The sequence below is a fragment of the Ovis aries genome, chromosome 15 (assembly GCF_016772045.2).
Source record: "Ovis aries strain OAR_USU_Benz2616 breed Rambouillet chromosome 15, ARS-UI_Ramb_v3.0, whole genome shotgun sequence".
In the NCBI taxonomy this organism is placed as follows: Eukaryota; Metazoa; Chordata; class Mammalia; order Artiodactyla; family Bovidae; genus Ovis; species Ovis aries.
Window position 1 is genome coordinate 46,304,227 of NC_056068.1, and position 12,851 is coordinate 46,317,077.

The 12,851-nt window shown below is 48.5% G+C and overlaps 2 protein-coding genes across 5 annotated transcripts; one reads left to right on the top strand and one right to left on the bottom strand.

Moving 5' to 3' along the window:
• Positions 1 to 4,523: 4,523 nt before the first annotated feature.
• On the bottom strand, positions 4,524 to 6,894 carry TIMM10B (translocase of inner mitochondrial membrane 10B). Its single transcript, XM_004016208.4, has 3 exons — positions 6,832 to 6,894; positions 6,542 to 6,637; positions 4,524 to 6,358 (listed from the first exon to the last, which is right to left on the bottom strand). Exons 1-3 carry the CDS (start codon positions 6,871 to 6,873, stop codon positions 6,146 to 6,148), a joined length of 351 nt encoding a protein of 116 aa, XP_004016257.1. The 5' UTR covers positions 6,874 to 6,894; the 3' UTR covers positions 4,524 to 6,145.
• A 166-nt stretch (positions 6,895 to 7,060) lies between these two features.
• ARFIP2 (ADP ribosylation factor interacting protein 2) lies at positions 7,061 to 12,112 on the top strand. Of its 4 annotated transcripts, XM_012095242.4 has the most exons (8): positions 7,061 to 7,170; positions 7,970 to 8,110; positions 8,366 to 8,462; positions 9,434 to 9,552; positions 9,714 to 9,935; positions 10,461 to 10,618; positions 10,766 to 10,940; positions 11,387 to 12,112. In XM_012095242.4, the coding sequence occupies exons 2-8, from the start codon at positions 8,012 to 8,014 to the stop codon at positions 11,540 to 11,542; spliced, it is 1,026 nt and encodes a 341-aa protein (XP_011950632.1). In that variant the 5' UTR covers positions 7,061 to 7,170; positions 7,970 to 8,011; the 3' UTR covers positions 11,543 to 12,112.
• Positions 12,113 to 12,851: the final 739 nt, after the last annotated feature.

Below are 12,851 nucleotides of genomic sequence, written 5' to 3' on the forward strand. Positions count from 1 at the left end.
AGTTAGTACTACTGTCTGTTCTCACTGCAATGCATATTTCTTCTTCATGACATACATCACAGTTGTGATTACTTGTTCTATATTGACTTTCACCATACCTACATTAAGTCCCAAGAAAATGACTGCATCTTTCTCATTCACCTCTGTATCTTCAGGGCTTAACAATGTTGGTAAAAGCAGTCACTCAAGTATTTGTGAATTATTATAAATATATGGAAGAGTGTGGGGCATACCCAGAAAAACAGAGTCCAGAGTTAGCAGGATGTGTCTGAACACTACAAGTAAATTGATTCTTTTATAACCAAGGATAAGAGAGTCAAAAGCTGGCTGAAGATGAGGCCAGAGCCCATCAGAGTAAGCTTCAGTTGTGAGAAGGAGTCTGAAGGTCATGGAAGGTATAAGTAGATGAACCATGGTTAAATTTCTATTTTACAAGAATCACTCTTGTTTAGTATGGAAAGTGGATTGGCAGTACCTCCCAGCAGCCATTCTTTTCTTTCTTAGTAACAGAACCTCAAAGTTAAAAAAAAAAAACAGCTTTATTTATTTATGTATTTTTATGGCTGCACTGGGTCTTTGTTGCTGCACTCAGGTCTTCTGTAGTTGCGGTGGGCCGGAGCTACTCTCTAGTTGCAGTACACAGGCCTCTCATTGCAGTGATTTCTCTTGTTGTGGAGCATGGGCTCCAGGTGCCCAGGCTTCAGTAGTTGTGGCATGCAGGCTTAGTTATCCTGTGGCATGTGGCATATCCCCAGACCAGGGGTCAAACTCGTATCCCCTGCATTGCCAGGCAGATTCTTCATCACTGAGCCACCAGGGAAGCCCCAGAACCTCCCACTTTTAACTGGGTAAATGACTAGTAAGATTAAAGATAACATTTCCCAGCCTCCCACATAATAAGCTATGAATAGTTTGCTGCAGAGGTTTTTGGGTGTTGACTTATCTCATTAAGGAAGGAAGATTCAAAAAGTGAAATTTTGAATGAAAAAAACTTCAAAATCATTGGCAAAATGTCAAATGCAGATTCATTGCTGTCCCTTTTGATTAAAAGCCTTTCTCTTATTATATAGTTGATTGAGCTAGGAAGAGACTGAAAGATACTCATTCCACAAATATTTATCAAGCACTTTTATGTGCCAGGCATGGTGATAAGGATACAATGGTGAGCAATACAGACAAGGACTCTGACCTCATGGGGTTAATAATTACCAAGTGTACAAGCACTACAAGCCAAAAGCAGAAGCATTTATGGGAGCTGGAGTCTGGGATGAGTTATTTGAGGAAAGTATTTGAACTAAGTACTCAAGAATGAGTAGAAATGAGGTGGGTAAAGGGGGAAAGCACTGCAAGTCAGGAAACAACAGGTACAGAGGAATCAGGTATAACAGGTTAGAGGAATGAAAGGCCAGAGTGATTAGGACACACAGAGAGTGAGGTGTGTGGTTCATTTCAATTCAATTCGGCGAACAGTATTAACTGCCCAGTGTTTGACAGTTACTGACAACATTAAGCTGAGATAGGCAGGGGCTGGATCATGCAGGGCCTTGTAGGTCACGTACAGAATGTGTGTTTACTCTAAAAATGGGGAGCTATTGCAAGGTCTTAAGCATCAGTTTGTGTCTTCTGGCTAGTGCATGGAGAATAGATTGGAGGGCTGCAAAAGTGAGTATGAGAAGCAGGAAATTGCAATAATACTGGTGAGAGATTGTGATGATGAAGAGAAGCAGACAGAATCAAAGGATTTTTAGAAATTTAATCAGATAGGATTTTGGCAGTTGAGTGAAGGGATGAGTGAAGTTTCTAGTTTCTGCAACTGGTTGAGTACTAGGCCTAGGAGGAAAAATTTGTCACACACCATGTTGAATTGGGATGTTTTTGAAACACCTAAGTGGAGACATCAATCAAGTAGCTCAGAGGAGAGATCTGAGTCATCAGTAACTAGGGCTCAGCATGAGGATGAAACAATCCCAGAAAAACTAGAATGAGAAAGAACAGGACCTAGAGAAACTTCTAGATTTAATGGTTGGAGGCAGGTAATCCTACAAAGGAGGCTAAGAAACTGTGGCCTGAGGTAGTAGTAAAACCATGAGTGGAATCACAGACACCAGTGGAGTGTTGATGAGGAACTAGTCAATAGTACCAGATGCCACTGAGAAATGAAGTAAGCTGGGGAAATAGCCACTGGATTCAGGGATATGAACGTCACTTGGTGAGCTCACCAACTGTTTCAACAAAGGTTGCTATGCTGTGCTCAGTCGTGTCCTACTCTTTGCAATGGATTATAGGCCACCAGGCTCCTCTGTCTATGGGGTTTCCCAGGCAAGAATACTGGAGTGGGTTGCCATTTTCTTCTCCTCAATAAAGGTTACAGAAGTCAAAATAGAGTGGGAATGGAGAGGACCTAAGTATTAATATCCAACTGTTCTGAGAAGTTCAGCTGTAAAGTGGAAAAAAGTACATGGTACCTAGGAGATAGAGGGGTCTGTTTAACGGGAGCCTTCAGCATATTTAGATGCTTATGATAAGAATTTAGTAAAGTGGGGAGAAGTCAGAGGTCTCCAAAGAAGGAAGGACTAGGATTCAGGGCCCAGGCATTGGCACTGGCCTTTGAGAGGGATGCCTGTCCTGTTTAGATGGGAGGGAAGGAAGAGAATGGTGCAGATGGAGATGGGTGACCAAGTTATGAGTTGCGAGTTGTTATCAGAGCTCCTAATTGATAGCTTCCATTTTTGCCTGTGAAGTAAATATATAAGGTTACTTGCAGAAAGGGAACAGAATGGTGAGGATAAGAGGCTTAAGAATATTGGTTTGAAGTAGTCACTGCAGGGAACAGGAGAGATGACTAGAAAAATCTAGTGGGATTACAGGGGCAGAGGCTCCATTTGAAGTTAGCCATGGGCTTCCCTGGTGGCTCAGACAGTAAAGAATCCACCTGCAATGTGGGAGACCTGGGTTCAATCCCTGGGTTGGAAAGATGCCCTGGAGGAGGGTATGGCAACCCACACCAGTATTCTTGCCTGGAGAATCCCCATGAACAGAGGAGTCTGGCAGGCCACCGTCCATGAGGTCACAAAGGGTTGGATGCGACTGAGTGACTACGTACACGCAGCACACATGGATTCATAGTGATAAAAATTTGCTCTATAGTGATTTCCTTGGGCAGTTTTTTTTTAAGACTCATTCTTTTGACCTGAACATTATCTCTGCAGTTTGTTCCCAGTCTCTGTGTCTGCTCTTTAGTATGAAGACAGAATCCCCTATAGGTAGTAGGTAGCACAGCTGGGGTTGGTGTTTATAGGCAGGGGGTGGGGTGGGGGAGCCCCTTCCCACAGCTTTTCATTTGGCTGAGCTGGGTCCCAGTTGCGGCCCGCAGAATCTTGGATCTTCACTGCACTATGTGGGATATTTCAGTTGAGGCATGCAAACTCTCAGTTGTGGCATGTGGGATCCAGCTCTCCAACCAGGGATTGAACCCGGGCTCCCTGAATCAGCAACATCAAGTCCTAGCCACCAGACCACCAGAGAAGTCCCCCTTGGTCAGTTTTTAGATGTCCAAAGGCAGGCACAAATGTTTCATTTTTATCAAAGTCCAACAAAGAGATGAAAGGAAATTCAGCCTATTCCAAAAGAATGACTAGAATGGAAAAAAGAAATGGTAAAGGAATAGTTCATTAAACAAAGTGGAAGGAATAGTCAGTGAATAAGACGCAATATTGTTTTGAGATGGAGCAGTTTAGGGTGGTGACAATGGCCAGCATATAACTAAGGGTGGCTAAGAGCAGAAATCACTGGAGATTGGGCCAAGGAACTGAGACAGAAACACCGAATGGACTGTCTGTGTAACATTTAAAAGTATCAAGGGACGGATAGGAAACGAAGGTCTAACTAGAGGAAAGTAGGAGAGTGGCAGTTATTAAGGATAAGTTCTAATAGAGGGTGATACATTTGAATAGGCCCAAAGGAATCAGACTTGACAAGTGAGCAGGCAGTTAAGTTCTAAAGCCACAATGGCAAGAATAACCCTGTCTCAAGTATGTTTGTGATAAAATGATAAAGCTTGATCAATGTTTATCATTGTGTTGTGCTTGAAATGTCACATTGCTCTCATTATGCCAATGGCTAACACCTTTTATGCCAAAACCTGAGGGAGACTTCAGTGACAATAGAAGATGGATAGTAGGAATAAGGTTCTTTTCATAAGTACTGAACATATTTATACACAGAAGAGACTGAAAAGTTAAGGAACTAATTGGTGGATCAGATTGAGAAACACTTATTTTTCCATGCCTAGGGAAAGGATGACTGCAGATGAGCAAACAAATACAAACTTCGGAAGTTCGAAGAATATAGACTTCGTAATTCCTTGGTTGTCTAGTAGTTATGGTCAGGGGTTCACTGCTTGGTTAGGGAACTAAGAACCCAGGGAAGGGCAAAAAAAGAACACAGGCGTTAAGAGTCAGATCTGTGTTGTTAACCCTTCTCCAGCAATTATGTGACTCAATTATGTGACATGGGAACACAGATAATTCACATCAGAAGTTTATTGCAAGGATATACATAAATGTTGATGTGGAAGAATCTTTCAACCATTACCACAGTATTCCAGGTCCCTGTTCCCGTCTTTGGGACTTGGGAAATTCACAAGCGGTTTCATCTGCATTTATACTTCCAAGAGACTTTACTGGGCAAACATGAGGCCACTCAATAGGAAAGTTCCCGGTCAACAACTTTTTTGTTAAGAAAGGTTCTTAATAAACCTGTACAAGATTTGTTCTGATAAAGAGAGCTACTTTTCTTCACAGGTAACTGTGTATAAGGTGGGCTTCTGGTACATACTGAATTCTTGCTTCCTCACCTGTTGAGTGAGGGTAATACCTACATCAGAACCTATACAAAATGGGTACTCAAAAGATATTTTGAAAGGCAGCCTGGTGGAGTAAAGAAAACATGGATTTGAAAGTCAGATCTGAAAAATAAATAAATAAATAAATAAAGTCAGATCTGCATTTTTAACATCCTGATATGTACAGGGGTGAAAATATCTGCTTCGTGGGTGGTTGTACTTAAAAAAAAAAAAAAAGGTTACCGTGGGAGCCAGTGTCTAAGAACTACTTCCATTTAAAAAATAAAACATGGTCACTTGATACGGAGAAACAGAAGAAAAGTTAAAACAGCCAGAATGACACAAAAAGGACACAAGAATGGCAAGAAAACTCAGTGATGGAGAGATAGGCCATTCAGATAGTTGAATACAGAAGTAAATTCCACGGAGGGCAATAATGAGAGAACAGAGGGGCTGGAATTAGAAATCACAGAACAGGCACAGTGGCAATACCTAGGGGTAGAGGAAGAGATAGAGTTAGGAGATTATAGGCAAGAAGTGAGACATAAGGTAACATTTAAGAAGTCCTGAAGATTTTACTTTCTTCCCTTTTCTTTTCATAATCATCACCACCTACTTCTCCCTTAGGTTTTTATCCCTCAAGTCTGAGTGTATTGCAGAATATGGTTCCACAAGTTTTCCCCTTTCTGACTGCTCCTGAAGACAAGAACACAGATTTTCTTTATTTAAAGATTTAACTGCTCATCCTAAGAAGACAGAAAATATTAATTAAGTGAGTAACATCTTGAGGAAGTCGTTGATATTCCAGAACACCCCTGAATTCTTACAAGGTTTCACCTCTGACGCTTCTGACTTCCCAGGAGGTAATGCCTAAAAGCCCTGTGGATTCTTATCTGTTTTCCAAGATATCTCCAAGTGAGCCATTCAGTCAGACAGATTTAAGGATAGCTAGATAGAGTTCCCATTTTCTTTCATCGGGGCAACCAACTTGTTGCTATTACCAATCTTAAAATTTTACCCTCAGACCTTGCTTTAACCAGATGCCTGGTTATAGGCTTTCCTTCTAATACAGAAAGCAACTTCTATGCTTCCAGGGCTGAAGCACTAACTGACAGAATAATAAAGATGGTGCCAACAATGTGGGCAAAACTTCCTTGCCCAGAATATAAACCAAACAGAGGAAAAGTGGGTTTATTAGCTCCAGGAAAAGGAGCAACAGTACCCAGCTCTCGGACAACTCCTCACTTGCTATACACAGGCTGCACCCAGCCCTAGGTCCACTGGCTCCTTTAATTTGAGGGTTCATCCAGCGCCTCCTTTCCCGAGGTTTGCGGATGGCGAGCTGCCAGAGGGTGAGGTTTCCAGTTGTTCAGCAGCAGCACGTGGCACAGCTGAGGCAGCCTCGTAGTCTGCCATGCGGCGCTGTACCAGGGCAGGCATGAGCTGCACGTAAGTGGCCATGAGGCGGTGATTAGAATGGATCAGCTTCCCGGCACAGCTGTGCAGACATGCCTCCTGGAAGACAGGATGGAAGCAGAAGTCAAAGGAGTCCTGTCAGGTCCTGCCGCAACTCCTGCCTAGGGGCGAGGGTCATAGAAAGGCCGGGGCCAGAGGTAGGGGAAGTGGCGGAAGAGAGAAGCAGTCTACTGTTAACTCTGAGGATAGAGGGTAATTCCCCTACTCAGTTCCCCACCTAACCTCCTCAGCATCCAGAGCTCGGTGGTGCAGGCTGGGCACGCAGCGCTGGAAGCAGAGTTCCGTCATCCGATTGTAGACCAAAAGGAAGTCCCGCAGCTGAGAGGAAGGGGGACAAGGAACTCAGCGAAGAGGAGCCACATCTTAAGGCCGAGCCGCCCGAGCTTTCCCAGGATCGCGCCCCACGGCCCGACGTTCCCAGCCCTCAGATGCTTGGCTATTTGGGGTTCCCGCTATGCAGACAAGGATGCTAGTTGAACGCATGGCCCTAAAGCGACTTAGCTCCCACTCACGTTTCTCAATTGCTGCTGCTGCTGCTGCTGTTGCTGCTCCATCACGCCACCAGCGTGAGCTCTAGGTCATTTCCTTTTCAGCTTCTCGGTAACGCCCCGGAAGTGACGTATCGTAGCTCCCCAGGGACAGAAGGGTTGGCTCCAGGATCGCCCCGCCCCAGATGTCAACATCACTTCCGCCCTCATAATCTGCGACGTGGCCGGCTTCTTCTGCCCGGGTGGGGACGTCACTTCCGCCGAGTCCCTGACCTGCTGCTAGGATCGCGACGGGAACTGGAGCCGGAGGTCCCCGCGCGGCCCGGGCCTGGCGCCCTGAGGGGAAGAGCGGCCCGGCCCGAGGTGAGAGGGACATGCATGGGCGAGGGCAAGTTGAATGCACGAACCTGAGAGGGCAAGATGCCTCTGAACCCTGGGGAAGGATGAGGACACACCTGATGCCCAGGTGCATGGGGGGGAGGGCGGAGACTCACACACCTGGGGAAACTAAACTGACTTTGGAAGGGATCACCTACCTATGTCCTGGGAAAAAAGAGGTTTTTTCCAGAGGTCGAGAACTTAGACCAACTGATATAACTAAGGCCTGGGGGGCAGGGCCCGAGGAAGAGGAGGTGCATGGGATGGAGGAGGGGGAGACCACCTGCTGGAAAGGGGAAGAAACACGAAAGGAGTGTGAATAGCCAAACAGTGGTGAACATACCTGAATGGGAGTAGACACCGGAGCTCGGGGAAAGGGGTTAATCTCCTGATGGGGAGAAACACCTGCATGGGGATGAGCTTCTTGAGAACACAGACTTTATCTCTCTTGTTCGCTGCTGTATCTCCATTGTCTCAGATAGTGTGTGACACAGTAGGCACTCATTAAATGTCTGTGGAGTGATTGAGTACGTGAATAACCCGCGGAGTTATGGTAGGGTGAGGGGTTCATGGGGACATGACCTCAGGTCAGACGCACCTGAGGCCTGGGTTTGCCTGTGTACAAATATGCACCTTGGACGGGAGAAATACACAGAGTTCAGGGAAGAGTGGTGGCCAAACCCCAGAACTCTGAAGCCCTGGGACAACCTCTGAAATGGTAGGGGAGACTTTCCTCTTTGGAGTACTGGCCAGTTTCCAGAGCTGTCTGTGTTGGGCTTTGCAGGGCGCTGGGGTGAAGACCTTGACTCCAGTCCCTTCGCTCGCTATGACGGACGGGATCCTAGGAAAGGCAGCCACAATGGAGATCCCCATCCATGGGAACGGTGAAGCTGGGCAGCTTCCTGAGGATGATGGGCTGGAGCAGGTGCTTCTGTTTGATTCTTCATATTGTTTCAGTTGAGGAATCCCAGCTCATAAACCCTCAACTCTCACCTCCGTTCCAGTAGCCTTCCCCTAACTTACCTAACTCCCTTCAATCTTTTTACAAATTTTTGTTCTGATTCTGTGCAGACTTCCCTTGTGTGCTCTCTCTATGATGCTTCAATCCAAGCTTGTTTTCACCCCCAAAATGCTTCAGCTGCCCCTATGTTCCTGAAGCCTCCTCTTCTCTGGCCTATAGGACCTCCAGCAGGTGATGGTGTCAGGACCCAACCTCAATGAAACCAGCATTGTGTCTGGTGGCTATGGGGGCTCTGGTGATGGACTCATCCCCACAGGTATGAATGATCAGAACAGGACAGGGTGCTTGAGTGGAGATGGGGAGACGGATGGTTCCAGGGAGCATCAAAAGTTCAAAGTTCAAAGTGAAGTCGCTAAGTCATGTCTGACTCTTTGAGACCCCGTGGATTGTAGCCTGCCAGGCTCCTCTGTCCATGGGATTTTCCAAGCTTGAATACTGGAGTGGGTTGCCATTTCCTTCTCCAGGGGATCTTCCTGACCCAGGGATTGAACCCAGGTCTCCCACACTGCAGGCAGACTCTTTACCGTCTGAGCCACTAGGGAAGCCCTAGACTATGGAAGCATAGACTATGTCTAAGAAGGCTTGCATTTTGTTTGGAGATCCTTGGAACCTCTGCTAGTATGAGCCTTATGGAATCTCAGCCCAAAGCCAGCTCCCAGAGTTGTCCTTCTGCTCCCACTTGCAGTTTAGCCCCACTTGTACCTTTCCCTGCTGTCACTGCCTAAGACAAGCAAAGAACTCTGTTTCACAGCTCTCCTTCCCCAAACCTGCTCTAGAGCCTGAAACTGATTTGGAACTTTGTGAGGCTTCTCAGAGTTTTAATTTGACTCTTAACATTTAGAAGAACAAACAGTTGTGAATCTCACACTGACTAGAATCAACATGGGAATTGTCAACCAGGTTTTCTGTTTGCTGGACTCACCATCCATGATCAGTCACCCCATACTGGGCCTACTTCCTGCTGTTTCCTCTACCCCTGTACACATGCCACTCCCTCTTCCCCCCTTTTCCAACCCTCACTTTAAGAAGAGGCCACTGTATATTGGGATTTGGGTCTCAGGGCACAATGTAGAAGTTTCTCCTAGTGAGTAAGAGAATCTAATTGTCTCTAGCTTCTGCTCCTTCAGGGAAGTCATTTTCATGTGCTGGGAGGGGAGTGGTGGGGGAACCACAGAGGTGTCTGATTGTATCTGAGAGAGACTGGTGTCAGAGAACTTGGTCCTTTAGGGTCTGGCCGCCATCCATCTCACAATGCTACTCCTTCTGGCCCTGGAGATGAGGTGGCTCGGGGCATCGCTGGAGAGAAGTTCGACATCGTCAAGAAATGGGGCATCAATACATATAAGGTGGGATTCAAGCACCTCTCCCTTTCCCCAAACTGGCCTTGGTACCTTTTCCCCATCTTCTAGATCCTAATATCCCAGCTATGGCTGAGGATGCTGGGGTAGGTGCCTTTTGCGGGGGCAGGGTACTAGGGTCTCTGACCTGCTCCCCCACTTCCCATTAGTGCACAAAGCAGCTGTTATCAGAGCGATTTGGCCGAGGCTCCCGGACTGTGGACCTGGAGCTGGAGCTGCAGATTGAGCTGCTGCGTGAGACGAAGCGCAAGTATGAGAGTGTCCTGCAGCTGGGCCGGGCACTGACAGCCCACCTCTACAGCCTGCTGCAGACCCAGCATGCACTGGGGGACGCCTTTGCTGACCTCAGCCAGAAGTCCCCAGAGCTCCAGGTGCCTCGGCCAGGCCAAAGAGGGTGGGGGGACTGGGCCCGGGCCCTCCCAGGCAGTCACCCCTCAGCCTCCCTCCCTCCCTCCCTCCTGCAGCCCAGAGGGAGAACCCCTCCAGGGTGGGCCCAGCCCCGCCCCCAGCAGCACTCACCTGTGGAGGCAGCCTAAGGGTTTGTACAGAGGCCCAGAAGTGGGAGGTGGTGGGGGAGGCGGCACACTAGGTGCCTCACGAGTAACCCTTCTCTGCATTGACGAGAATGCCTTCTGTGCTCAGCCTAATCAGAGCCCCTCCCTTGCCTGCTGCACTAGCTTTCCCTATTCCAGTCCTGTGAACAGACCCCGTACTCCCACATTCCAGCCCCAGGGTGGCCCCACTAACTTTCTGGCTAAGAGAGCCTTGCTGGAGACAGTCCTGAGTTGTTCCGGTGTCATTGGCTGTTTCCTCCTGGGAGAGGAGGGGGAGGAAGGGCCCTTTAGCTCCAGTCAGGTGGTGACTATTACTCAAGGCCTGTCCCTTCCTTCTGCCAGGAGGAATTTGGCTACAATGCAGAGACGCAGAAGCTGCTGTGCAAGAACGGAGAGACATTGCTAGGGGCTGTGAACTTCTTTGTCTCTAGCATCAACACATTGGTAACCAAGACCATGGAAGACACTCTCATGACTGTCAAACAGTATGAGGCTGCCAGGTGTGGGCACTGGCAGGGCCTAGGGTATTGGGAGTTGGCTGGCATGGGTGAAAGTTTGAGCTTTAGGGGAAAAAGAATTGAGAAAAGTAGGAGAGTATGTGTGGAGGGCAAAGGGGTGGAGACCAGCCCATATCACCCCCTCCCCAGGCTGGAATATGATGCCTACCGGACAGACTTAGAGGAGCTGAGCCTAGGCCCCCGGGATGCAGGGACGCGTGGTCGACTCGAGAGTGCCCAGGCCACTTTCCAGGCCCATCGGGACAAATATGAGAAGCTGCGGGGAGATGTGGCCATCAAGCTCAAGTTCCTGGAAGAAAACAAGGTGCTAACCCCACCCCTTTGACCCAGCCCACCTTTCCATCTGTACCACTGACCTTCCCCTCAAACTCCCCATCACTGAATGGGGAAATGCAACCTGGCTAAGGACTGGGAACATCCCCCAGCCCACTCAATCCCTGGACCTTTCCCTATCACCCTCCCTCTGATCCGTGGCCCTTTTCTATTAGAGGATTTGGCTGCTGATCCCAAGAACACAACTGGGAAAAAACCACCCCTTGAGCTTAGGTGCCAGAACCCCTGGCCCAGCCAGTCAAGTTAGGTTTCTTCTATTACAAGGCTTTTATCCCTTGACTCTCTTGGTGGAGTTCAGCCCCTACTCCAAAAGCACCATCAGAGCAGAGTCCATGTGCCCCTGATCTGGGTTCAGGATCATAGCCCCTCAGAAAGGGTGTCTGAGTCCAGTCTCAGTTGACCCTGCTGGACCCCCAGATCAAGGTGATGCACAAGCAGCTGCTGCTCTTCCACAATGCCGTGTCCGCCTACTTTGCTGGGAACCAGAAACAACTGGAGCAGACCCTGCAACAGTTCAACATCAAGCTGCGGCCTCCAGGAGCTGAGAAGCCCTCCTGGCTAGAGGAGCAGTGAGCCACTCCAGCCCAACCTGGCTATCAAGAAGGACATCGGGAGGGGTAGTCCCAGGGTGGGGGAGATTTGGACCTTGCCACCTGCACTCTGGTTTGGGTTCCCTTTCCCTGGCTGGGGCCTGACAGGGGGCCTGCAGGCCCAGCAGCTGCAGCCCTGTCCTTTATCTTCCTGGCCACTGGGCTTCATTCCCAGATCTTTTCCTTTCACTCCACAGCCAAAGGCTATGACAAAACCACCCCCTGGCCAATGGCATCACTCCTCAGGCCTATCCCCAGTTTCTGGGGTGTGCCCCCTGACCAATGGCAGAGCCTCAAAAGGCCCTGTCAGCCAATGGCAGCTCTTCTTGGGCTCCCCTGGGCCAATGATGTTGCCTCCAGTACCCTTTGTCCCTCCTCAATGCGTGCCCATTGCAGAGAAGGGGACTGGGACCAAAAGGGTGGGGATATGGGGAGCCCCATTTTTGGCCGTGCATCTGAGTGGGTCTCCCCTCACCTGCCCACCCAGTTTAATTGTGCTTAGAGCCCTGGAAGATTGGGGCCTAGCACTAGGAATAAACCTTTCATAAAAGCAGGCCCAGTGAGGTCAATTTGTGGGGGATTCTAGGAGGGTGGTCTGGGTGGATAAATGCTCAGTCTAATACATCAAAATCCTGCCATTTCAGGAGAGCTGGGGCCAGATAGCTGAAGTCACAGGTTTCTGGAGAGCCTAGTCCCCTCCCCCAGCCCCAGAAGGAGCCAAAGCTTTATTTGCCCTTTAGGCTTGTGCCAGGAGAGCAATGTGTCTTAAAACACAGGGCCCAGAGGGGGTTGGGCCTACCAACCTCCATCATCTGTTCATTCATACAGCAAATATTTACTGTACTGAATGCTTTCATTTGCTGCTGCTAGACCCTGGGGAGACATCAGGGAATAAAACATGGTCCCTGCCCACAGTGCTTACGGCCTAGTGGGGGATAGAGGCAAGTAACCAGGCAACTGCAATACAGTGATAAATACTAGGATACAGAAGTGTGGGGAGCTATGGGAGCACCGAGGATGGGTGCTGGATGGAGCCTAGATGGATGGAGGTGGGGGTGTCAACTTGAAAGGTGAGAACTGAGGGTAACTAAATGACCAGGTAAAGAGTAAGGGGAAGAGCATCTTAGGCAAAGGTGTCAGTGGATGTGAAGGCCCTGAGTAGGAATTGGGAGGAATTAGCTTGGCAGAAATGAAGGGGGAATGGCTAGAGGATGACTACAGAGGCAAGCTAGCAGGTCGTGCTGAGTGTTTTCAGGCTGCTTAAAGACTTGCCCTTTGTCCAGAGAGCTGTT

What these genes read in the sequence shown, in the direction of transcription:
- TIMM10B (XM_004016208.4), bottom strand. Translation starts at nt 6,873, where the DNA reads ATGGAGCAGCAACAGCAGCAGCAGCAGCAGCAATTGAGAAAC. An exon ending in AGCAGCAGCAATTGAGAAAC is followed by an intron (nt 6,638 to 6,831) that starts GTGAGTGGGAGC and finishes CCTTCCTCTCAG; the next exon opens with CTGCGGGACTTCCTTTTGGT. An exon ending in GAGCTCTGGATGCTGAGGAG is followed by an intron (nt 6,359 to 6,541) that starts GTTAGGTGGGGA and finishes CCTGTCTTCCAG; the next exon opens with GAGGCATGTCTGCACAGCTG.
- ARFIP2 (XM_060399236.1), top strand. Translation starts at nt 8,012, where the DNA reads ATGACGGACGGGATCCTAGGAAAGGCAGCCACAATGGAGATCCCCATC. An exon ending in AGGATGATGGGCTGGAGCAG is followed by an intron (nt 8,111 to 8,365) that starts GTGCTTCTGTTT and finishes TCTGGCCTATAG; the next exon opens with GACCTCCAGCAGGTGATGGT. An exon ending in TGATGGACTCATCCCCACAG is followed by an intron (nt 8,463 to 9,433) that starts GTATGAATGATC and finishes TTGGTCCTTTAG; the next exon opens with GGTCTGGCCGCCATCCATCT.